Source organism: Ochotona curzoniae, unplaced genomic scaffold (assembly GCF_017591425.1).
Source record: "Ochotona curzoniae isolate NIBS_2020 unplaced genomic scaffold, NIBS_Ocur_1.0 contig_1, whole genome shotgun sequence".
Lineage (NCBI taxonomy): Eukaryota > Metazoa > Chordata > Mammalia > Lagomorpha > Ochotonidae > Ochotona > Ochotona curzoniae.
In genome coordinates this window covers 1,435,829-1,461,229 of record NW_024464918.1, presented here as the reverse complement: position 1 = coordinate 1,461,229, position 25,401 = coordinate 1,435,829, and the positions used below count along the sequence as shown (strand labels likewise).

General features: G+C 42.7%; 2 protein-coding genes across 2 annotated transcripts; both read left to right on the top strand.

Moving 5' to 3' along the window:
• The first annotated feature begins 919 nt into the window (after positions 1-919).
• LOC121152170 (protocadherin alpha-11-like) lies at positions 920-3,382 on the top strand. Its single transcript, XM_040974058.1, has one exon. The coding sequence runs from the start codon at positions 920-922 to the stop codon at positions 3,380-3,382; it is 2,463 nt and encodes an 820-aa protein (XP_040829992.1).
• Positions 3,383-6,525: 3,143 nt separating this feature from the next.
• Positions 6,526-25,391, top strand: PCDHA13 (protocadherin alpha 13). The gene is made up of 4 exons (XM_040974046.1): positions 6,526-8,567; positions 8,600-9,023; positions 24,157-24,207; positions 25,089-25,391. The coding sequence occupies exons 1-4, from the start codon at positions 6,526-6,528 to the stop codon at positions 25,389-25,391; spliced, it is 2,820 nt and encodes a 939-aa protein (XP_040829980.1).
• The last annotated feature ends 10 nt before the right edge of the window (positions 25,392-25,401 follow it).

The following is a 25,401-nucleotide window of genomic DNA, read 5'->3' as shown; positions in this document are numbered from 1 at the left end:
GCACATGAATGTCAGATATGAAACTCATCTAGATCAATGAGCTTTTCCTTTGAGAGTTATGTTTAAAACTACCAAATTTGGAAGTGTGTTGTTTGATTTCATGATTATGAACTTATTCTGTAATAGATATAAAATCATAACAAGAAGACAGCTAGGTGTAACTACAGTTAAGAATCAGGAACAAAAGATGAGTTATAATCAATAGTAATAATTTTTCAAATATCTTAATGTGCATTTTGAATATTCCATCACAAAAGGGTAATTGAGGTGATAGACATAATTACCCTTATTTGATCTTGAGACGATCTAAATATATCTTGACACAGCATGTTGAACCCATCAGTTTCTTGAGAATAATTATGAGAAGGCAAGCTCAAGTGATAAGAACATGCAGGATGCAGACTGAAAAGTTGTTACTAAACTTCACAACCTCTTTGAGTTTCCTAGCAATCAAAATTAAAGAGCAGTTTGATAATATTCAATTCAATTGAAGTTTAGTAATATGTCTTAAGGGGAAACAGTATCTTCAAAATAAATAAATAGAACATGCCATTTCTCCTTCCTTGTTTTCAGTCTTAAAATTGACCTTTAAACAAAGCTGGTGGTAAACATGTTGAAGAGAAAACCTAAAGCACGCCAACTTGGGTGGTTGAGGAAGTGTACTTACAGTTGCAGGCACAAGGTGTCGCTCTTTACTCGATGCAAAGAGTTTCTTGCTGGGTTGGTCTGAACGCTCCGACATTCCCAATCAATACAAACGGACTCAGTCATGCCGGATATTCTGTTACCGGATCCTTAGGAACTACTGTTGGAAATTCAGTGACATAACGTGACGCAGAAGAACTCAACGAGGTGAGTGTGAAGAATATAATCTTGAAAGCCAATATCGTTTGCAAGATTTGGTTCTCAGAAAGAGGAGATGGATGCTTCCCCCTTGCTGCTCTGGCTTCTGCTGCTCACAGCCTGGCGGGCAGGGAGCGGCCAGCTGCGCTACTCGGTCCCCGAGGAGGCCAAACACGGCACGTTCGTGGGCCGCATCGCGCAGGACCTGGGGCTGCAGCTGGCCGAGCTGGTGCCGCGCCTGTTCCGGGTGGCGTCCAGGGGCGGCGCGGACCTGCTGGAGGTGAATCTGCAGAATGGCATCTTGTTCGTGAATTCTCGGATGGACCGTGAGGAGCTGTGCGGGCGCAGCGCGGAGTGCAGCGTGCACCTGGAGGTGCTGGTGGAGCGTCCTCTGCAGGTGTTCCACGTGGAGGTGGAGGTGAGGGACATCAATGACAATGCGCCCGTGTTTTCGGTCAAAGAACAAAGGCTACAGATTTACGAATCTAAGCCCTCAGATTCGCATTTTCCGCTAGAGGGAGCTACGGATGCTGATATAGAAGAGAATGCTCTCCTAACCTACAGACTAAGTCAAAATGAGTATTTTTCTTTAGAGTTTCCAACGAGTCGTAAACAAACTAAAAGACTCTCTTTGATCTTGAGGAAACCTCTGGATAGAGAGAAAACACCAGAGTTTAGTCTGCTGCTGACAGCCACCGACGGGGGGAAGCCCGAGCTAACTGGCACCACTCAGCTTCACATTTGCGTCTTGGACGTTAACGACAACGAGCCAGAGTTCGATCAGCAGGAATACAAGGTGAGACTAACAGAAAACAGTGCCAGAGGAATGCTGGTGATGCAGTTAAACGCCACAGACCGAGATGAGGGAATCAACGGGGAAATAATTTACTCCCTGATGTCCGTGAAACCCGAGGGAGGAACGTTATTTACCATAGAAGAAAACAGTGGGGAAGTCAGGGTAAACGGAACCCTGGATTACGAAAAAAACAAACATTATGAAATTGAGATACAGGCGAGAGATAAGGGGATTCCACCGATGGCGGGACACTGTACAATCTGGGTAGAAATTTTAGACGCCAACGATAATGTTCCTGAGGTCACCGTGAATACGCTGTCCCTCCCAGTGCCAGAGGACGCCCCACTGGGCACCGTCATCGCCCTCATCAGCGTGTCCGACCGCGACTCCGGCCCAAACGGACAGGTCACCTGCTCCCTCGAGCCCCACGTGCCCTTCAAGCTGGTGTCCACCTACAAGAACCACTACTCGCTGGTGCTGGACAGCGGCCTGGACCGCGAGAGCGTGTCTGGCTACGACGTGGTGGTGAGAGCGCGCGACGCGGGCTCGCCCCCGCGCTGGGCCAGCGCCAGCGTGCGGGTGGAGGTGGCCGACGTGAACGACAACGCGCCACAGTTCGCGCAGGCCGAGTACACGGTGTTCGTGAAGGAGAACAACGCGCCGGGCTGCCACATCTTCACGGTGACGGCGCACGACGCGGACGCGCAGGAGAACGCGCGCGTGTCGTACTCGCTGGTGGAGCGTCGCGTGGGCGGGCGCGCGCTGTCGAGCTACGTGTCTGTGCACGGCGAGAGCGGCCGCGTGTACGCGCTGCAGCCGCTGGACCACGAGGAGCTGGAGGTGCTGCGCGTGGAGGTGAGCGCGCGCGACGCGGGCGCGCCGCCGCTGGGCAGCAACGTGACGCTGCAGGTGTTCGTGCTGGACGAGAACGACAACGCGCCCTGGCTGCTGGCGCGCGGCTCGGGCGGGCCTGCGGGGGCGGCGGTGGCTGCGAGCGAGCTGGTGCCGCGGTCGGCGGGCGCGGGCCACGTGGTGACCAAGGTGCGCGCGGTGGACTTGGACGCGGGCTACAACGCGTGGCTGTGGTTCGAGCTGCAGGCGGCGCCTGCGGGCGGCGCGCGCTGCCCGTTCCGCGTGGGCCTGTACACGGGCGAGATCAGCACGACGCGCGCCCTGGACGAGCTGGACGCTCCGCGGCAGCGGCTGGTGGTGCTGGTGCGGGACCACGGCGAGCCGGCGCTCACGGCCACGGCCACGGTGCTGGTGTCGCTGGTGGACGGCGGTCAGGCGTCGCCGTCGTGGTCGCGGGCATCGGTGGCGGCTGGCGCCTCGGCCTCGGCCTCGGCCTCGGCGGGCGCGCTGGGTGGTGCGTCGTCGCTGGTGGACGTGAACGTGTACCTGGTGGTGGCGATCTGCGCGGTGTCGAGCCTGCTGGTGCTGACGCTGTTGGTGTGGGCGGCGGCGCGGTGGTCGTCGGGTGCGGCGTCGGAGGGCGCGTGCGTGTCGGGTCCGGCGGCGGCTGCGGCGGCGGCGCTGGTGTGCTCGAGCGCGGTGGGGAGCTGGTCGTGCTCGCAGCGGAGGCGGCAGCGGGTGTGCTCTGGGGAGGGCCCGCCCAAGGCCGACCTCATGGCCTTCAGCCCCAGCCTTCCCCCTGATTTTAATAGAGAAGATGATGGGGAAGAGCAGAAGGGAAGTCCCAATCATCTTGGACCGGTAAGTTTTCTAAAATTCCTCGTATTGTGAGGGTGTTAGGTTTTTTTCAAAATAACATTTCTCACTTAAACTTTTGTAAGAGTATATTTTGATTATTTTATTTATTTTTGTTATTCTTTATTTTTATTGTAAAATCAGATGTAGTGAGAGTAGTGCTAGAGAGGAAGATCTGTCCGTTAATTCACTCCCCAAGTGTCTATAGTGGCCGTGATGTAGCCAGTCCGAAGCCAACAGCCAGGAATCTCCTCCAGGTCTCCCACGTGGGTGCACAGTCCCAAGGTGTTAGGCTGTCCTCGACTGCTTTCCCATGCCAGAAGCAGGGAATTGGATGGGACGCAGGACCACCAAGATTGGATCCTGTGCCCATACGGAATGTTGGCTTGTGCAAAGGGAGGAATTTAGCCACTAGGCTATGGTGCTTTGCCCTGTGTATCCTCTTTTAATTTTATGAATAATTTTTAGATAATAAAAATGCAAGTTTTTTTTCACTTACATTTATTAAATATTAAAATATTGAAGAGTAGGTCTTAATTAGTTGGATAAATACCTACTAATTTTCAGTAATCTACATATTTTGCTTCTTGCTCATTGTCAGCAATCCCTACGGATCCAGTTCCTTCGTTTGTGTTGATAGTTTTGTGTTAATAAACACTCTGATTTGCAGGTATATCTCAACATTAGAATACACTGTCTCCCTTAGCACCGCATCAAGGTTTCTTTTTCTGTAGTGTTAAAAAGCTCCTGATCAGCTTTGGATTCTGATGTGAGCATTTTACTGAAATAATAGTGTAAGACACTGTCTGTTCTTTGTCTTTTTTCCCCATTAATTATTGAGACATTTGTCAGTGGCTAGGTACTCATATTTAGACCTCTAAAGGAAACCTGGTACATTTTAAAATCAAATATTCAATCATAGCATGGAAACTTGGAAAAGACGTGCACATAAAACCTGATTTATATGGTAAATTATATTCTTTTATTGATTTAATTCAGCTAGAATGGAAAACGCTTACTGAGTGCCCGCTGAGATTGATTACCTTCATTCATTTCCTGCTTTATCTGCTCTCTTTAAAGGCTTTATCTGTAATATTTGTACTCTTTCCTTTGCCTGTCGTGTAATGACATCTGCAGGTTCTAGCAAAATCCCTTTTCTCTAGGTCATTCTTCTAATTCAGTGATTCCTAGCTACATGTACTTTAGTGGACTTGGAGTCTGCCTTTTTAAAAACAGTAAAAATTTTAAAAATGCTTTGTACCTGAATGTTAATTGGTCCAAAGCATTATTTCAGGATTAAAGCATAAGCAACAAGGCATAACATATTTCAGCCTCCACTGATTAAATCATTTTTATGAATTTTCAAGCATAATAAATGTGAACTTTTGATAGAGAAAAGATTACACAATTACAAATCAACTTTCTGTAATAACTCAAGATCATTTACATTTACTTTAAAAAGACATTGAAGTGTTTTCAGGATAGGGTGAAATTCTGTAAAAAAGCAATGTATGCTCTTAATAATTCCAAATTACTTCACTTATTTCTACAGGTATGTTTTGTATTTGTTCTTGAAGTCAGGGGTACATTCTTTGATATAAAATTATAACTTAATTTATCTTTTAGTTCAGTGAAATTCTAAACTAATCTTACATTGCCTTGTCTGCTTAATTATTTAATCGTATTGACTATGCTATAGGAACCACATGACATGGTATTTTTTATTCATGGAACTTTTTCTAGCAACTATGTGACATGGGCTGTTTTTTGAAAATGGAAAATAGGAAATGAAACACGGTGGTTATTATGAGAACCTAAAGAATTAGTTTGACAGCATAAAAATTCAAATGTTTTTGGTTAATGAAGAGCCACTTACACAGTTTTCTTATACTTGTAGCCATTCTTATTTTCTGATTATGTAAAGACGTCACATTTCAGTTACCTTCATTATTTTTATATGTAAAAAGAATGACAATAAGGTATTGATGTAAAGATTTTGACTTTAATAATAAGCTTACAAACTATATTTTCTCATGATGATCAGTGGGATCTTTATCTGCATTCTGTTTTCCCCTAAAGCTGCTTTTGAATTAGTGATTACAATCGCCAGGTTCTTTTGATTCTCCTTTGCTTCTTAGCCACTATCCTGGGTTTTTTAAGAGAAGCTCATTTTGAGCAAATGCTCAGATCTTTCCATGAGGAAGGATTTTGTGGGAAACCAACAACATAAAGTTCATGTTCTTTTGACTTTAGACAATGAGATGTGGCTTAAAAAATATATAAAACACTTCAAGAGATCGCTTTTACATTAATGTTCTGTTGCCATCTTGGGATATTTCATTACTAGGATGCTTTGAATCAACATCTTTCATGAAAACAGTAAACTCTTTCTCGAGTTAGACTTTCAAGAACGTGTACCTGAACTTTGTTTTAACTTGTTATGGGAATAGGAATGGTTGTATGAAAAGCTATCATTTTTTTAAAGCATCAAGACATTCTCAATATTTATGAGGAATTAGAATTTTCATCTAGAGTCTATGAGTGAAACAGTTGATAAAATAAATGGAATATTTTTTTAATTAATTGAAATATTTTAGTTTGTTTTACTAGTTGATGAAATTCTTGGCTTTCTTCTGAAGTGTACAATGAAGTGTTTGTTAAGGTGGAAAATCACGACAGCAAAATGTGAGTTGCCTGCTGTCAGGCAAAGGGTGATGTGTACTAATCTGTGTGTAATTCTTCATGGCGGATAGAGGGGCTTCTGCTTAATCTGTGACACTTTGGAACAGTAACTAAGACATGAAAAAGCATTCGTGCTGTGTTCCTAATATCATACGCATGCACATGGACTAAAAGTACATGTACAAACATCCACGAGAATATTCAAAAGTTGAAACCGACTTATAATGATCCAGGAAGTGGCCAGACCAAAAGAGACTCAAGGATTGCGCTTGTACTAACATAACCAGTCACATGATGTCGCTGTATACTCAAAAGGTGAAGAAGAATAACTCCGCATTCAGATTCCAGCCTTTTAGAGTAGGGTGGATTCCATATTGGCCAGAGCTGGATACAATCTAGTATGTGTTTCTGGAACTGGGAGGCAGCACATAAAGACCTGAGGCAACCGCTCGCTTAAATCTCTCTAAGTCTTACCCCAGAGGGCCAGTTTATCTGCGATGCTGTTTTCCTGGCGAAGAAACGTGAGAACACAGCGCCTGCTGCTCTGGCTTCTGCTGCTCTTTGCAGCCTGGCGGGCAGGGAGCGGCCAGCTGCGCTACTCGGTCCCCGAGGAGGCCAAACACGGCACGTTCGTGGGCCGCATCGCGCAGGACCTGGGGCTGCAGCTGGCCGAGCTGGTGCCGCGCCTGTTCCGGGTGGCGTCCAGGGGCGGCGCGGACCTGCTGGAGGTGAATCTGCAGAATGGCATCTTGTTCGTGAATTCTCGGATGGACCGTGAGGAGCTGTGCGGGCGCAGCGCGGAGTGCAGCGTGCACCTGGAGGTGCTGGTGGAGCGTCCTCTGCAGGTGTTCCACGTGGAGGTGGAGGTGAGGGACATCAATGACAATGCGCCCGTATTCCCTGAAAGTAAGAAAAAAATCACCATCGACGAATCCATACCACCGGAAACCCGGTTTCCACTAGATGGCGCATCTGATGCAGATATTGGAGTAAATTCTGCCTTAACCTACCGACTAGACCCCAGCGATTATTTCTCTTTGGACCCGCAAAGCAATCGTGAGCAAACGTCTTCCCTGTCACTCGTGTTGAGGAAAACCTTGGACAGAGAGGAAATCCGGGAACATAGTTTATTACTGACAGCCAGCGATGGAGGAAAGCCCGAGCTGACAGGTACCGTTCAACTGCTGATCACGATTCTGGATGTGAATGACAACGCACCAGCATTTGACCAATCTGTGTACGAAGTGAGAGTGTTAGAGAATGCCCCTAACGGAACACTGGTGATCAGACTCAATGCGACAGATCCTGATGATGGTACAAACGGAGCTGTCGAGTACGCATTCAGAAAGCCTCTGTCTCCAGCTGTGGCCAATGCATTTACCATACATCCCAGCAGGGGTGAAGTAAGGACAACAGGGAAACTGGATTTTGAACAAAATCAATTGTATGAAATTTACGTGGAAGCAATCGACAAAGGTCATATTCCAAGGACGGGTCATTGTACCCTTTTGGTGGCTATCCTAGATATAAATGATAATGCACCGGAAATTATAATTACATCTCTGTCACTGCCCATCAGAGAGGACGCCCCACTGGGCACAGTCATCGCCCTCATCAGCGTGTCCGACCGCGACTCCGGCCCAAACGGACAGGTCACCTGCTCCCTCGAGCCCCACGTGCCCTTCAAGCTGGTGTCCACCTACAAGAACCACTACTCGCTGGTGCTGGACAGCGGCCTGGACCGCGAGAGCGTGTCTGGCTACGACGTGGTGGTGAGAGCGCGCGACGCGGGCTCGCCCCCGCGCTGGGCCAGCGCCAGCGTGCGGGTGGAGGTGGCCGACGTGAACGACAACGCGCCACAGTTCGCGCAGGCCGAGTACACGGTGTTCGTGAAGGAGAACAACGCGCCGGGCTGCCACATCTTCACGGTGACGGCGCACGACGCGGACGCGCAGGAGAACGCGCGCGTGTCGTACTCGCTGGTGGAGCGTCGCGTGGGCGGGCGCGCGCTGTCGAGCTACGTGTCTGTGCACGGCGAGAGCGGCCGCGTGTACGCGCTGCAGCCGCTGGACCACGAGGAGCTGGAGGTGCTGCGCGTGGAGGTGAGCGCGCGCGACGCGGGCGCGCCGCCGCTGGGCAGCAACGTGACGCTGCAGGTGTTCGTGCTGGACGAGAACGACAACGCGCCCTGGCTGCTGGCGCGCGGCTCGGGCGGGCCTGCGGGGGCGGCGGTGGCTGCGAGCGAGCTGGTGCCGCGGTCGGCGGGCGCGGGCCACGTGGTGACCAAGGTGCGCGCGGTGGACTTGGACGCGGGCTACAACGCGTGGCTGTGGTTCGAGCTGCAGGCGGCGCCTGCGGGCGGCGCGCGCTGCCCGTTCCGCGTGGGCCTGTACACGGGCGAGATCAGCACGACGCGCGCCCTGGACGAGCTGGACGCTCCGCGGCAGCGGCTGGTGGTGCTGGTGCGGGACCACGGCGAGCCGGCGCTCACGGCCACGGCCACGGTGCTGGTGTCGCTGGTGGACGGCGGTCAGGCGTCGCCGTCGTGGTCGCGGGCATCGGTGGCGGCCGGGCCGCCTCGGCCTCGGCCTCGGCGGGCGCGCTGGGTGGTGCGTCGTCGCTGGTGGACGTGAACGTGTACCTGGTGGTGGCGATCTGCGCGGTGTCGAGCCTGCTGGTGCTGACGCTGTTGGTGTGGGCGGCGGCGCGGTGGTCGTCGGGTGCGGCGTCGGAGGGCGCGTGCGTGTCGGGTCCGGCGGCGGCTGCGGCGGCGGCGCTGGTGTGCTCGAGCGCGGTGGGGAGCTGGTCGTGCTCGCAGCGGAGGCGGCAGCGGGTGTGCTCTGGGGAGGGCCCGCCCAAGGCCGACCTCATGGCCTTCAGCCCCAGCCTTGCTCCTTATCTGGACTCTGCAGGTGAAAATGAAAAAGGAGAAGAGGATTCAGAAGTTTTGAAAGAGGTAACCTTGTACTTAAAATCGATGTGCGCTTTCTTCCTTGTTTGTTTGAAGTCGCTTTCATCTCATTTTTAATATAATGTTTCAGGTTAGTTTTGATTTCCCTCATCTCTGTATTTTGCAATCTGCTCCACGTTTGATATGATACAAGTTACATTTATGCAAGTAGTAGGTTTTTTAAAATATGATATTTTAAATCTGATACTCTGGAAGAATGAATGTGTCTGTATACAATTATTCCATCAGTTCTTACACTCTCCAGATGACTATAATGGAGAGAGATAAGCTGTTCTCAAGCCTGGAGCCACGAGCTTCTTCTGGGTCTCTGCTGTGGTGGCACCTGGCACTTGGACCAGCTTCCTAGATGCATTAGCAGGGACCTGGATCAGGAATGAAGCAGCCTGGACTTGAACTGACGCCCAATGGAATCTCGTTTATGTGCCCGTGTTGTAGGCCACAGTCTTTCCTCTTACACCACAATACTGGCTCCCAAAATTTCTCTTGTCCTGCCTTAATGTCTTTCTCTATCAGTTTGCCTTTAAAAATGAGTAGATATGAACTGTGGTTATGCAACAAGGTGGAGGAATCCACCATGGGGGGAGGGGTATGGGAGGGGTGGGGGGAATTCCCCAGCGCCTATAAAACTGTACTACATAATACAATGTAAGCAACAATAAAAAAAAATGAGTAGATATGAAGTTCAAGGAAAGATTTAATATTTACTGGTATGCATCGCTTTGGTTTTGTTTTAAAAAGAATTTTATTTACTTTTAATTAAAAAATTAATCTTTTTTAATATAAAGACAACAAATTTGATGTATTTCATAGGTAAAATTTTAAGATCACTATATTTCCTTCCTTCTTTCTCTCCTACCTCTCCACCTTCATTCCCCTCCTTTCTTTCCTTTGCTATTTTTAAATCTTTTGTAAAAATGTAACTTCAGTCCATTTTATCATCATAGGCTTCTTGAGTTACTACTAACCATAAAATTCAACAAGTAAAAAGTAGAAACCCTGAAGTTCTACACATTATGAACAAATGTTAAAAACAGTAATGAAATCAAAAGATGGCTATTTAATTCTCCTACATTTTAGTATTTCATGTTAACCTCCACATATCAGAGAAACAAATCTTTACTTTTCTGGACTGGCTTATTTCTGTAAGCATAATGGCTTCCTGTTACATCTATTTTGCTTGAAAAGGAAGATTTTGTTCTTTTTTATGGGTAACACTCTGCAATGTGTGTGTGTATACATATACATGTTAGGGTGTATATATACATACATGCATATCTGTATGTGTGTGTATACATATATATGAACATACAGATGATGGCCTTCTGGGTTGATTCCATTATCTCAGCTAATGTTCACTGAGCTGGTGTTGTGATGCCTCTTGTTTTTTATTGTTTATGATTGGTTTAGCTATTTGGGGTTCCCTTGTGTTTCCACATGAATTTTACCATTATGTTTTCTCGATCTGAGAAGAGCATCCTTGGTATTTTGACTGGTATCACATTGAATCTGTACATTGAAGTGGGTAGTATAGACATTTTGATTATATTAATTCTTCCAATCCATGAATGTGGAAGACAGGAAAAAAGACTTTTTTTGTGTCTTTGTCTATTTCTTTCCTTAATGTTTTTAAGTTTTCATTATAGAAATCTTTCATATTCATGGTTAAATTTATTTCAAGATATTTAAGTTTTTGTTTCTACTATGAAGGGTACAGATGTTATAAGTTCTTTCCCAGTCCTGGCACTGTTTGTATATACAAAGGCTGTTGATTTTTGCATGCTGATTTTGTATCCTGAAACTATTGAACTTCTTGTAAGTTTAATAATCTCTTAGTAGAGTCTTTGGTTCCTCTCTATATAGGATCATGTCATCTGCAAACAGGAATAATTTGACTTCTTCCTTTCCATTGTATGTGCTTTTGATTTATTTTTCTTGCCTAATAGCTCTGGCTAAAACTTCCACAAGTGTTTTGAAAACATTGGTAAAAGTGAAAATCTTTTTCTGCTTTTGAATGTTAGTGGGAATATTTACAACATTTTCCTCATTCAGTATGATGCTGTCTATGGGTTTGTCATAAATTGCCTCAATTCTATTGAGAAATATTCCTACCATAGCCAATTTGCTTAAGATTTTTTTTATCGTGACAGCACATTTATTTTATCAACTACTTTCTCTGCTTCATTGATATAATTCATGTGATTTTTCTGTTTAATTTGCTAATCAGATGTGTTATATTCATTGTTTTATGTACGTTGAACCATCCATGCATATCAGAGGTAAATTTCACTTGATACAGGTGAATGATCTTTTTGATTTTTTTATGATGTATTGTTGGCTTTGATTTGCTAGTATTTTCTTGAAGATTTTTTAAATGTTGTTTTATTGAAAAGTCAGATTTCATAGAGAAGAGAGACAGAAAAATATTCCATCCATTGTTTCATTCCCCAAGCAGCTGCAATGGCCAGGGCTGAGCTTATCTGAAGCCGAGTCTCCCACAAGGGTGCAGGGTCCCAAGGCTTTGGGCCATCCTCTGGTGCTTTCCCAGGCCACAAGCAGGGAGCTGGAAGGGAAGTAGAACAGTTGGAATAAGAACTTTGATGGGATCTCAGAGGATGCAAGGCAAGAACTTTAGCCACCAGGCTACCATGCTGGACCCTGTTGAAGATTTTTGCATCTATATTCATCAGTGATATTGGCCTGTAGTTCTCTTTGTATGTTGTATGTTTTTCTGGTTTTGGAATTAAGGTGATGTGTATCTCCTAGAAGGATTTTTAGGAAGATTCCATCCCTTTCAGTTGTTTTGATTAGTTTGAGAAGAATCAGAATTAATTCTTTGATAGTTTAGTAGAATTTAACAGTGCAGCAGCCAACCAGCCCTGGGTTCTCCCAGGAGCCAGGAGCTTCTTCAGAGTCTCCCACGTGGATACAGGTCCCAAGGCTTTGGGCTGTCTTGACTAGTGCTTTTCTAGCCCACAAGCAGGGATTTGGGTAGGAAGTGGAAGAGCCAGGACACAAACTGACATCCATATGGAATGCTGGCTCTTGCAAGGTGAGGATTTAGCCATTGAGTGATCATGGCAAGCCCTGTTACGAACATTTTTAAGTGATTTTGTTTAGAAAATATGTTAGGAGGGCCTATCACTTTGACTCACTGTAAATCCTTGACTTTCCTACAGTGGTTGCAGGTGCCAAAACCAGCCAATCCAAGTCTTTCATGTGGTGACAGGGACCCAGCCAGTGGAGCCTTCATTGCTGACGCATGGTCTTTATTGGCAGGAAGCTGGTCAGGAGTAAGAGTGATATAAGTGTCCTAGTCAGCATCTGACTGCTGGACCGAATGCCCACCATCATCTTGTATTGTCTTAGTGTTTGTTTGGTGTTACATTCCTTCCCGTTTAGTTTTCATTTGTGAAAAAAAAAAAAAAAAACTTGTACTTTTATTTCTAATTATTGACTGTGTTCTCTCCTTTTTTTTTTTTTAAAGATTTATTTTTATTATTATTTTTTTTTATTGGAAAGGCGGATATACAGAGAGGAGAGACAGAGAGGAAGATCTTCCGTCCGATGATTCACTCCCCAAGTGAGCGCAACGGGCCGATACTATGCCGGTCCGAAGCCAGGAGCCTCTTCTGGGTCTCCCACACGCGGGTGCAGGGTCCCAAAGCTTTGGGCCATCCTCAACTGCTTTCCCAGGCCACAGGCAGGGAGCTGGAAGGGAAGCGGGGCTTCCGGGATTAGAACCGGCGCCCATATGGGATCCCGGGCGTGCAAGGCGAGGACCTTTAACCACTTGCGCCACCGCGCCGGGCCCTCTCCTTTTTTTTTTAAAGTCCTTTTCTTTAGCCATCATTTTACTGAGACTTTGTAATTCTGATATGTGTATTTTTGCATAGTTTTTTTAATTGTTCTCTCAAAATTTTTAGGTTGTTTCCAAACTATGGAAAGATTTTATGAAACTTTATTTTTGTGTGGCTTCATTCTCTCTAGTGTAATTTCTGCCTCTCATTTAGAAAAGCAATTTTGTGCTATTTTTTGTGCTATATTTTCATGTAAATATCATATAGATTTTTTTTCTACAATTTTAGAAGAAACAGATTGGGATAGTCTTTCTAGCTTTATTGCTTTTGATGTGGATTTATTAAGTTATTCTAGGAAAAAAGAAAAACACGTAGTTTTTTTTTTTTTTTTTTAATCTTTGCTGCCCATTTTAATCTGCTTTCTTCATTGAATCATTCTTTCTCTGCCTGATTTGGGCTTCATTCCTTCCTGTTCATCCTAGAAAAATGATTCTCCATTCACAGAGCCAAGACAGCTTTAGCTCAATCCAGTCCTTCTGTAGTTCTCATCCATCAGATTTTGAATTAGCATGTTCAGTTCACTGTCTTTACAATCTTGATTAATGTTTTCAGATTGTCCTTTCTTATTTCTAAGTAGGCCCTCATTGGTACCATTGGGTTTCTCCAATTTTCAACGCTGTCCAAAGCCCCATCATCTTCCTCTGCTTCTTCCTGTGTTGTAACTGAAATTACACATGTCTTGTCGTGCCAGTGGCTTTTCCTACCTCCTTGAATTTGATGGATCTTGGGCAGAACCATCATACCTAATTTTGTTGCAAAAACACTCAGTAGTTTTTTTTTTCTGTCTTAGATTCTTAATTATTTTGTGTTGTGAGTTTTTAGATATTAAAGCCATACTGGCATCATCACCATCTTTTCATATTTTCCATTAAATTTAGTTTTCTTCTTCAAAAACATATTTCTTTAAAGTATTTTTAAATTTCTATTTTTTGGCTTAAAAGTTACACATTATACTTATATTTTGTTGAACAGAAGTAGAGGTAGAAGTTTGACCTAACTTCTGCCTAGAAGGATTTTGATAATGTGAAATAAAAGGGTATTCATTTAGATTAGTCACAATGGACTGTTACACACTGTATAAAGTATGTGTGTGTCCTAAAGTGGACATGGTTTTCCAAACATGTTTCCTATGCTTAACAGATACCAAGATTTGCATTTTAAGTGTGTAGTATAGGCTGACCATATAATTTCTCATCCAAACCAGGACACATTAAAGAATGTTAGATAGTATGGTAGCTAATGTTCAAAGACATCTCTACAGGAATTATAGATCTTTATATTTGTGTTTGTGAATAATTTGAACTTGATTCTAGGGGCTGGCGCTGTGTGCTCTTATCAAGTAGAGTGAGTGAAAGTGATTGTTGCATGACTCACAATGTCAGAACATAAGACTTGCACCTGGTGTCTTAGAACACTTTATGTAGGGGAAATCAGCTGCCGCATAAGAGATCCAACTACTTTGAGACTGCTGCACTATGTCAAAGCCCAAGCTAGACCCACACAGGAAGAACACTTGGAATGATGTACTCACACTATTTTACATTCCTACCATCAGTGGATTAGGGTACCTTTCCCCCCACATCCTTACTATTTGTTGTTTTCTAATTTTTGGATGATAGCCATTCTAATTGAAGTGAGATGAAACCTCATTATAGGTTTTACTTGCATTTCCCTGTTGGCTAGTGATCCTGAGTATATTTTCATGTGCCTGTTGACTGTCTTTCATCCTTTGAAAAAAGATGGCCGGTTTATATTCTTAGCTCATTTCTTAACTAGGTTGCTTATTTTGTTGCTATTGTTTTCTTGAGCTCCTTATGTATTTTGGATATTAATACTTTGATTCGCAGTTTTCATTCTGTTGGTTGCCTCTTCACCTTGTTAAGTGTTTCCTTTGCCATGCAGAAATGTCTTAGCTTGATGTAGTCCCATTAGTCTATTTTTGCTTTTATTGCCTGTGCTGCTTCTTATCTAGGAAGTCTTTGCCTGTGTGAGTGTCTTGCAGTGTTTCCCATATGTTTTTCTTTAGTAATTTGATGGTTTCAGGTCATAGATTTAGATCTGATCCATTGTGAGCTAATTATTCAAAAAATGTAAGATATAAGGTAAAGGTCTTTTTTCATACTTCTACATGCAAAGATCTGATTGTCCCTCTGTCATTTTGTTCTTTCTCTAGGGAATAGTTTTAGCTTGTTTGCCACAGATTATTGGTTGTAAGTGTTTGAATTAATTTTGGTGTTTCTAGTCTGTTTTATTAATTGACTGTCTATTTTGTGCCAGTACCAAGGTGTTTTGATTATAACTGCCCTATAATAGGCCTTGAAATCAAGTGTTGTGAGGTCTCCCACTTTATTGTTATTAATTAGAATTGCTTTCGCTATTTGGGGTCTCTTGTCATTCCATATGAATTTTAGGGTCATTTTTTCCAGATTTGAGAAGATAAGAATATCTTCATTATTTTAACTTGGATCAAATTGAACCTGTAGATAGCTGTGAGTAGATTTTTATATTAAATCTTCCAATGTAACTTTCTTTATGAGATCTTTCACATCTTTGACTAATTTTATTCTGAAGTATTTAATTTTTTTGGTAGCTATTGTAAATGGTATGGCTCTTATAAGTTCTTCCTCAGTGATGACATTGTTTGTATACAAAAGTTATTAATTTTTGAGTTGATTTTTTATCGGGTAATTTTGTCAAGCTCTCTTATGAATTCTAATATTCTCTTAGGGGTATCTTTTGCTTCCCCTCTGTATGAGATTATATCATCTGCAAATAGTGATAATTTGACTTCTTCCTATGTACCTTTGTTCTCTTTTTAATGTCTAATGGTTCTGGATAAAATTTGTATCACTGTACTGAGTAGCAATAATGAGAGGGCTTCTTGTTGGGTTCTAGATCTCAGTGGAAACAATTCCAGTTTTTCCCCATTCAACATGTTGCTGGCTGTTGGTTTCTTATATATTGCCTTGATTGTGTTTAGGTGTTATTGCAGCCTGCATAGCATGAACTAGATTGGAGAGGGAGGTGGTATGCAATTAGAAATAAGGAGAGAGACATAAGGCAAAATACTAAAGTGTATGGCCAGTGGAAAGCCTCCTTCTCTGATTAAGGAGGAGAAATGATTCTATAAGCTCACTGCATCTACTTTTTTATTAAACTGATCAGGGTGTCAAACTATAGGAATTGATTTGGCACAAACTTATTAGCCACGCCCATATTCATGTGAACCAGCCAGTGGTTGATAACTGGAAAGCAACAACATAACCCAAGTGCAGAAGTCAGTATATGACTGTCTTAAGGATATTCTGAAAGCATTTAAGTTCTGTAGTGTTGGACCATTGTCCAACCATTGTCACCCTCAGGCTTGACCTTGGTCCTGGACTATTTTTCTTTTCTTTTCTTTTTTTTTTCCTTCACAAAAGCATGCTGTATTTTATCAAGTGCATCTGTGGGATAATATCTGGGCTTTATTTTTCAATTTGTTAATATGATATGTCACATTTATTGATTTGCATGTGTTGATCCATTCCTGCATACTAGGGATAACTCGCACTTGGTCCAGGTGAATGGTCTTTCTGATGTGTTGTTGGATTTGATTAGCTAGTATTTTATTGAAGGCTTTTTGTATCTATGTTCATCAGAGATATTGGTCTGAAATTCTCTTTGTTGTATGTTTTTCTGGTTTTGGAACTAAGGTGATGCTGTCTCATAAAAGGATTTTGGATGGATTCCCTCCTTTCCATTTGTTTTGAATAGTTTGAGAAAGATCAGGATTAGTTCTTACTTAAGTTTGTAGTGAAAACATCCAGTCCTGGAATTTTTGTTGTTGTTTCTGTAGGCAAGGTCTTTATTAATGATTCAATCTCTGTCTGGTTTTTAGTCTATCTAGGTTTTCTAAGTCTGCATGACTCAATTTTTGTAGATTTTATGTGTCCAGAAATCTATCTATTTCTTCTGGATTTTGCAAGTTGTTGGTGTGTTGGTATTTGTAGTCATTCTTGATAATTTTTCTGTATCTGTAGCATCTGTTGTAATATTTCCTTTTTTCATTTCTGATTTTATTAATATGAACCTCCTCTCTCTCTTTGTTTGATTTTTAAAAAAAATTTCTTATAGGAGCTAATTGCTATAAACTTCTCTTACCATGCTTCACATAAATGTTGATATATTGTGTTGTGTGTGTCCCTCTTTTCTATGATTTTTTAAAAGATCTATTTGTTTTTATTGGAAAGGCAGATAGATATACAGAGGGAAGGAGAGACACAGAGAAAGATCTTATGTAAAATGGTTCACTCCCTTGATGATCAAAAGGCTGTGCTGAGCCAATATAAAACCAGGAGCCAGAAACCTCTCGCAGGTCTCTCATGAGGGTGCAGGTCCCAAGGCTTTGGGTTGTCCTGGACTGCTTTCCCAGGCCACAATCAGGGAGCTGGATGGGAAATGGAGCAGCCAGGACACGAACCTGTGATCCTGGGACACCTAATGAGATCCTGGTGTGTGCAAGGTGAGGATTTTAGCCACTTGGGCTATGGCGCTGGACACAGGATTTTGTGTGTGTTACTTCTGTGACTTGCTGTTCATTTAGGAGCATATTGTCATTTCCATGTATGTGTATATATTCCACAATTTCCTAGGTTTTTCATTTCCAGCTTAATTCCATTGTTTGTTTTCAATGTCTTCATTTTGTATTCATTCTAAGCAAAGTATGTACTTTTGTTTTTGTTCTCTTACATTCATTTTTGTACCAATACCGTGCAGCCTAAGGATGAAAGTTATGATTCATTTGTTTTGATAAGGGCTCTGTAGGAGTGATTTATTATGCACAACATTTTTATGTCAACTTACTGCAATGTTGTCCCTTTGTAACTTGTTGTAGTGTAATTAGGATATCAACCCCAAACATTGCAATGATGTTTGTTTTTTCATAAAAATCACTTTTCCACACTCATCTGGGTCAGTAATAAGCATTCTGGTCATATCTCTGGTTTTTTGCCCCCCTCATGAACTGCAATTCCAGTGTTTTGAGTGTATGGCCCATATTGTTAAGCTAAAATCCAAGGTTTGTCTCCTTTCTCTGGGCAAGCATTAAGGTTTTAACTCATAGCCAAATCCAGGTCTAAAAATTCCTCTTCAAGGCTGCTGAATCCCAACTCCTTCTTGTGTCTGAAACCTAAAAATTTCTTTTTGTTCATTTACAGGCTCATCCATATATTAAAATTACTCAGTTAAGTGTTATTAAGTCATTGTTAGGTATTTTTAATAGGGCAGATTCTTAACTAGCCTAATTAGCTTTACTTTTTGCCTTTAGTTAAAAATGTGCAGAACTGTCATGTTGTTCTCTACCAATTTTTCTATATACAGCAGCACTAAATGACAGCTAAAATTATCAAATGTGAAAGTATGGTTTTTTTTAAAAAAAGATTTATTTATTTATTGGAAAGTCATTTATACAGAGAGGAGGAGAGACAGAGAGGAAGATCTTCCATTCAATGATTCACTCCCCAAGTGAGCGCAATGGCTGATGCTATGCCGATCCAAAGCCAGGATCCAGGAACTTCTTCCAGGTCTCCCAGACAGGTGCAGGGTCCCAAAGCTTTGGGCCATCCTCGACTGCTTTCCCAGGCCACAAGCAGGGAGCTGGATGGGAAGTGGAGCTGCCGGGATTAGAACCGGCGACCATATGGGATCCCGGCGCGTTCAAGGCGAGGACTTTAGCCTCTAGGCCACGCCTGCCTGGCCTGAAAGTATGGTTTTTAAAGCTTTTTCCTCACCAGCCTGTTAGCAGAGTTTTTATTTCCATAATCTTGAATTTAAAACAATGTTATTATGGTGTTATATTTATTCAACTTATTGTGAGTTAATTTAGATTATTGTTACAAAACTGTTCTTTCTGTGAACATTTGCTCATATATGTTGCAGATTAAATTCCGCTAGATTGTTGATCACAGCCTTTATATAATTAGAAAATTAGCTTTATACTTTAACATATATTTTTCTATTAGTATTTTTAAACCTTGTTTGAATTTTTTGTTGATGAAGAAGTAAACATTTTCATAGAGTAATGCGTGTATGGCTTCTATATTTTAGATTATGAACAAAAAGCCTTCCAAAATCTGAGATCGTACAGAATTTATTCCATGTTTTCATTTTGTACTTTTATAATTTATGTTTATGTTTAAATGTTTTGTTTGTGGAATTAAAAAAAATTAGCTATTTGAAGACTAAGAAGAAGAGAAAGAAAGAAATAGAGACAGAAGGAGAGCTTCTATTTGCTGGTTCACTCCCCAAATGTCTGCAACACTTAGATCAGGGCAAAGGCAAGAGCCTAGAATTCATCCCAGATCTTCCATGTGGGTGGCAGGGACCCAAGTACTTGAGTCATCACATATTGCCTTCAGAGTGTGCATCAGCAGGAAGCTATGCTGGAAGCAGAGCTGGTATCATAAAGCAGGCACTTCGATAACAGGATATGAAATCCTAACCAGCATCGTAACTACTATGTCAGATGCCTACTCCTTTTTTGGAACTTATTTTGATGTGAAGTAAATGGGAAATGCAGTTAGTTTTGACTTTGCCACATATTGACTGAAAAAATACTATTTTTGTTATATGTTCTACTGCTACTATAATTTTTTCATATATCCTTGAATAAATTTTTAGCCCTGTTCTCTTCCATTGAGCCCTGCATGTATTCATGCATTCACTACCAATATTTTAACTACTGTAATAATTATAGATAGTAGGGCTGGTTACCTCATTACTCTTTTTTTTTTCAAAAGTTCTATAGCTGAGTGTGTGTATATTTTAAATATAATATTGAGTATCAACTTTTCTAGGTTAAAAATTATACATTGATGCATAGATTTGGATCTCACCTCATTTTTTAAAGATTATTTTAGACAAAAGTGGTGCCTGTATAATATTAACACATTAGTTAATAGCAGACACTGTCTTTACATGTAGAAATGTGTATTTTAATTCCTCTTTGCTTTAAGTTTTGTACGTATGCTTCTTTTGTTGATTTATTAAAAGATTTTATTGTGCATTTTCTAACCAGAGGAATTTTGCATTTAGGCAGATGTTGACTTAGCACTCAGCTTTTCAGTTAATGATCTAAGTTTTAGGTGTGAAGTTATATCGTCATCAAATAATAGTAGTTTTCTTTCCTTTGCAATTTTTATATTGCCTTGTATCATGTTTCTATACTAAACAAATTTCAAGTTTAGTAAGTTTGGGTATGTGCACTGGTGATACCATCTTTACAAAGGTTGTGAACATATTCTTCACCAGGATTTCCTTATGCCTCTTGGTAGTCCACCCATCTTGTCCCACGTCATTTCCCAACATCCTGTCCCCAGGCAAGCACTGACCTACTTTCTGTCACTATCAAGTGTTCATTTACCAAAATTTTATTTTTTTTGTTTGATTTTTCCACTCAGCACTGCTATCTTAAGTTTCTTCTGAATCACATATGTCAATAGTACATTACTTTTTTTTGAGAAGTACTCCGTTGTATAGATGTAATTCATTTACCTGTCGATGGCCTTTTTGGTTGTTTTGTTTTTGGCTTCCTTGAACAGACTTCTGTGATCATGCATATGCAGATCTTTGTATGTAGTTGCTGTAAAATTTTTTAATTGGAGGCCTGGTGTGATAGTCTAGTGGCTAGATACTCACCTTGCATGTGCCAGGATCCCATATGGGTGCGAGTTCGTGTCCCAGCTGTCCCGCTTCCCATCCAGCTCCCCGCTTGTGAACTGGGAAGGCAGTGGAGGATGGCCCAAAGCCTTGGGACCCTGAACCCACAAGGGAGACCTGGAGGAGGTTCCTGGCTCCTGGCTTTGGGTTAGCTCATCTCTGGCTGTTACGGTCACTTTGGGGCAGTAAAGCAGCAGATGGAAGATCTTTCTGCATCTCTTTCTGTCTGTAAATCTGCCTTTCTAATAAAAATAAATAAAAATTAAAAAATGAATGTTTTTACAGCATGTGAACATTTTTTTAAAGAGAGGAAAGCCAGAGAAAGCTTTTTCTGGGTCTCCCAAGCAGGTACGGGTTCCGAAGGTTTTTGGGCCATTGTCTAATTCTTTCCTAGGCCACAAGCAGGGAACTGGAAGGAAAGTGGAGTATCTGGGACACGAACCAGTGCCTATTTGGGATCCTGGAGCATGCAAAGTGAGAACTTTTGCCATTAGCCTACTGCGCTGGACCCTTCTCTCGACCCCCCCAAAAATACATTTGAAAAAAATTTTAATTGATGGATTAATATTTTTAGAAAAGTTATAGATTTACAAAACGTTGAGCCGGCAGTGTAGAGAGTTCCCATATGTTCTCCAGTTCTCCTTCCTACCCCTCTGTGATTTTCTCTGTTATTAACATATTGCATTTGTCTGGCACATTTGGTACAATTTATGAACCAATATTGATGCAATATTATTTTTGAAAAATTATTGATGTATTTGTTTGAAAGGCAGTGTTAGAGAGAGAAAATCCGCTGATTTTTTCTCTACATAGATACAACATTAGAACTGTATCTGATATTTCTATCTCTAACCTGTTACCTGGATCATCCTAGTCTCCTCCACTTGCCATTTGTCACTTCTTTGAATTTAGTTGTTCAGTTATTGTATATATGTTTAGTGGCTTCAGAATTGTTAGCCTGCATCTCTGGGGAAACAGTCTTATTAACCTGGAGTATGCTACTTCTGTAGTTTCATTTGGCTTTGGTCTAACCAATGCCTCTCATTTCCAAAGTTGCAAGAGTCAGCATCTTATTACCACATCTCTTTCACTGTAGCTATTTCACACATTTATAGTATTTTAAATTCATTTTTCACATTCTGTATATCACTGTAGGATGGGATAAGCATTAAGGTTTATTCTTTCTGATATAAAGTACTGTTAATTTTACAAATTCCTGATGCTTTGTGTTCATCATTAAGGTCTCATACAGAACAGCAATTTCACCTGTTCAATCTCCCACATCTCCAACCTACCCTTGGCAACAATTGATTGTCAGTTATGTCTATAATGTTGCATTTCCTGGGTGTAATATAATTTAGAATCTTAAAGTATGTGGTTTTTTTCCAGACTTTGTTCTTTTCTTTAGTAGTATGCTCCCATTGTTTTTGTGTCATTAGGCTTTTTTTTTTAAACTGATGAATAATATTCCACTGTGTGTATGTGATTTTTAGTGGTTTACAGTAAAACTTCTATAAATATTTAAGTGTAGTCCTGATACCTTTTGTTTTCCTTTCTTTCCATTAATGCTTTGTTTAGGACTTCCAGAACAATATTGAATAGGAATAGTGAGAGGGGACATTTTTTGGTTGCTCCCAATATTGAGGAGAAATTGTTCAGCTTTTCACCTATGTGATGTTAGTTCTAATTTCTTTAGATGTTCTATATTAAATTGAAATTGTTCCTTTATATTCCTAATTGCTGAGAATGCAAAAACTGTATGAGAGAATGAGAGAACAAGACAAAGTTCCTTTCTGCTGATTTACTTGTAAAATGTCTGAGACCCTTGTGATCTTGCCACTGCTGGTCCAGGGCTAAAATGAAGAACTGAGAATACAGTCCAGGTCTCCTATGTGTATGGGAGGAAGCTAGTCACTCAAGCCATCACTGGTACTTCCCTGTGCCTGTACTGGCAGAAAGCCGGACTCAGGAGCCACAGGAACAAGTTAAATGCAACAACCTAGTATCTGATGTAGGTGTCTCAACAACCAGGTGAAGTGCTAGCTTCAGGTTGAGAGCTTATCGTGGATATCTGCTAGACTCTTGGTCTTCACCAACTGACATGCTCCTGTGATTTTTTTTCTCCTCATTCTGCTAATTTGTGTTACATTGACTGCTTTTTAGATGTTAAGCTAACCTTGCACACCTGAAATAAATGTGATGTCTGCTTTTTAACTACATCGAAAGATTTAATTTGCTAGTATTTTCTTGAAGAGTTTTGCATTTGTATTTGTTTAATTTTTCTCATTGCTGCTGATGCATATTGCTACAAACCACACAAATGACTACAAATTTAATGGCACAGAGCAATGAGAATATTTTCTCTTCTACCTCTGGGTATCTGAAGTCTAAAATCAAGCTGTGAATGGGCTGCATTCTTTCTTGAAACTACAAATTATTTTAAAGATTTATTTTTTAATAGGAAAGTGAGATTTACAAACAGAAGGAAAGCTAGAGAGAAAGATCTTCCGTCTGCTGGTTCACTCCCCAAGTGGCCACAGCAGCCAGAGCTGCGCCAATCTGAAGCCAGGAATCAGGAGCTTCTTCCAGGTCTTCTTCATGGGTGCAGGGTTCCAAGGCATTGGACCATCTTCTACTGCTTTCCTAGGCCACAAGCAGGGAGCTGGATGGGAAACAGGACCACTGGAAGATGAACTGGCACTCATATGGGATCCCAGTGGCACATGCAAGGAGGGGACTTTAGCTACTAGGTTACTATTGCATTCTTCCGCTTCTGGAATTAGCCTGCATTCCTTGTTTGTTACTGCTTCCTTGTATCACTACAACCTCTTGCTTACAGAACCCATTCTCTTGCTCTGATCCTGCTGCTTTCTTGTTATAAAGACGTTTGTGATTGTATTGGTTGCACTCCAATAAACCAAGATAATGCATCCATCTGAAAATCTTTAATCTTACCCACAAAACTTCTTTCTTTAACCACACAGAGCATTTCATTCAGTGTCTGAGATTAGGACAGAGACATCAAGCGCTCATCACTCAGCTTACCAAAAGCTTGATGAGAATCTGGTCCGTTGCTTGGTTTTCTTTTCTTTTTGTTTTTAAAGATCTAGTGTATTTAATTTTTTTTTATTGGAAAGGCAGATATACAGAGAGGAGAGACAGAGAGGAAGATCTTCCATCGTTGATTCACTCCCCAAGTGACTGCAACAGCCAGTACTGAGTCACTCCGAAGTCAGGATCTCCCATGCGGGTGCAGGACCCCAAGGCTTTGGTCCATTCTCTACTGCTTTCTCAGGCCACAAGCAGGGAGCTGGATAGGAAGTGGTGCCACCAGGATATGAACCAGCACCTGTATGGGATTCCAGCACATGCAAGGCTAGGACTTTAGCTGCTAGGCTACCATGCTGGGCCCACTTGTTTTTCTTGTAATGTTTTCAAGTGATTTTGATGTTTGGAGCAGTGCTTGCGTCAGAGAATAAGTTAGGAATGGTTCCCTCTGCTTTTTTTCTGGAAAGTACTACAGAGTATTAGTATTCTTTCTTAAGGTTTTGGTGGTATTCATCAGTGAAACCGTCTTGACTTTGTGCTTTTTCCTCCCAAAGCCAGAATTGGTGAAAAGTGATTGCCACAAAATAGAAGGAGTAGCCATGAATGTATGAAAAGTGTTTCTAGAGTCAAGAAAAGTGTGTGTTTGGGCGAGGGTGGGGAACAGCCACTCTGTTACTAAGGAAGAATCAGGTGAAGTGTATTTTATTTTATTTTGTTAGAAACCTCCCATAATGTTTTCCATAAAGCTGTTGTGATTTACCTTCCTGTAGTGGTGTGGGAGCGTTCCTTTGCATCCACATCCTTCCTAACACATTCTGGTAGGTGTGAGGAAATGTCTCCTGCAGTTTTCAATTTGTATTTCTTTGATGATCAGTGATTTTGAGCATTTTAATATATCTCTTAGCCATTTTAATGCCTTGTTTTGGGAAATGTCAAGGGCTACTTGCAAAGGGCTTCCAGTAAATCTTTTTTCGGGGGGAAAGAAGCTATGAACGGGGCAGGGAGAGGGGTGGGATGTAGAGCATGGGACCTGGAAAAGCCAGGATCGGCAGAAAGTTTGAGGCGGACACTGCCCCCTTGTGTGCCCTCTCGTCACCTCTGTTGGACTCGGGCGGCCCCCGGGTACAACAGGGCGCGAGAGGCTGGAAATCCGGCACGGGGCGCACCGTTGCGCTTGATCCGGAGGTTGCTGTTTCCTTAAGCGTGGAAGGCGTGTTCGGTCACATTCATGGTTCCGCCTCTCCCTGCCTCCGCCCTAGAGATCTTTGCTGAGTCCGGCGTGTGAATCCGTAGGTCGGAGCACCCCAGGGACCTGGGGCTGGGCTCTCCAGCCGTTGGAGGGAGGAACTGTCGGTGCTCAGTCCCGGTGATCTGAAGTCCTTGGGTAGATGGTTGTGGACGTTGAGACCGTGGCGGTCTCAGGGCGTTGTTCTAGGAAACGCGGTTGAAAGAGAAACGAGTTCAGTTTCTCCGTGCGTCTTGCCAGGACCCACCCGGTAGCCGCTGCCGGAGCTGCGGGGCGACACCCGAGCCTGCGAGACTGGAGACGGCGCTTCCCCAGCCGGGGAAGCCTCGACTTGGAACCCCTAGGCGGCGCTGCGCCCCTCCGCACCGCTTTGGTTTCCCAGACGGCTGCCGAGCTCCGACCAACCTAGCGGACCTCCCAGCCCGCTCGCCCCCGCGTCATTCCAGTATTCGAAACAGCGGCGGAGGCGGCCGACTGAGCTTTCTCTTCCCTGCGGCTGGGACGTCCCGGGCGCCGCGGAGCATGGGGTCGGGTCACCGCTAGTGCAGCACGG

What these genes read in the sequence shown, in the direction of transcription:
- PCDHA13 (XM_040974046.1), top strand. Translation starts at nt 6,526, where the DNA reads ATGCTGTTTTCCTGGCGAAGAAACGTGAGAACACAGCGCCTGCTGCTC. An exon ending in CGATGTGCGCTTTCTTCCTT is followed by an intron (nt 9,024 to 24,156) that starts GTTTGTTTGAAG and finishes TTCCTCCCAAAG; the next exon opens with CCAGAATTGGTGAAAAGTGA. An exon ending in TAGAAGGAGTAGCCATGAAT is followed by an intron (nt 24,208 to 25,088) that starts GTATGAAAAGTG and finishes GCGTCTTGCCAG; the next exon opens with GACCCACCCGGTAGCCGCTG.
- LOC121152170 (XM_040974058.1), top strand. Translation starts at nt 920, where the DNA reads ATGGATGCTTCCCCCTTGCTGCTCTGGCTTCTGCTGCTCACAGCCTGG.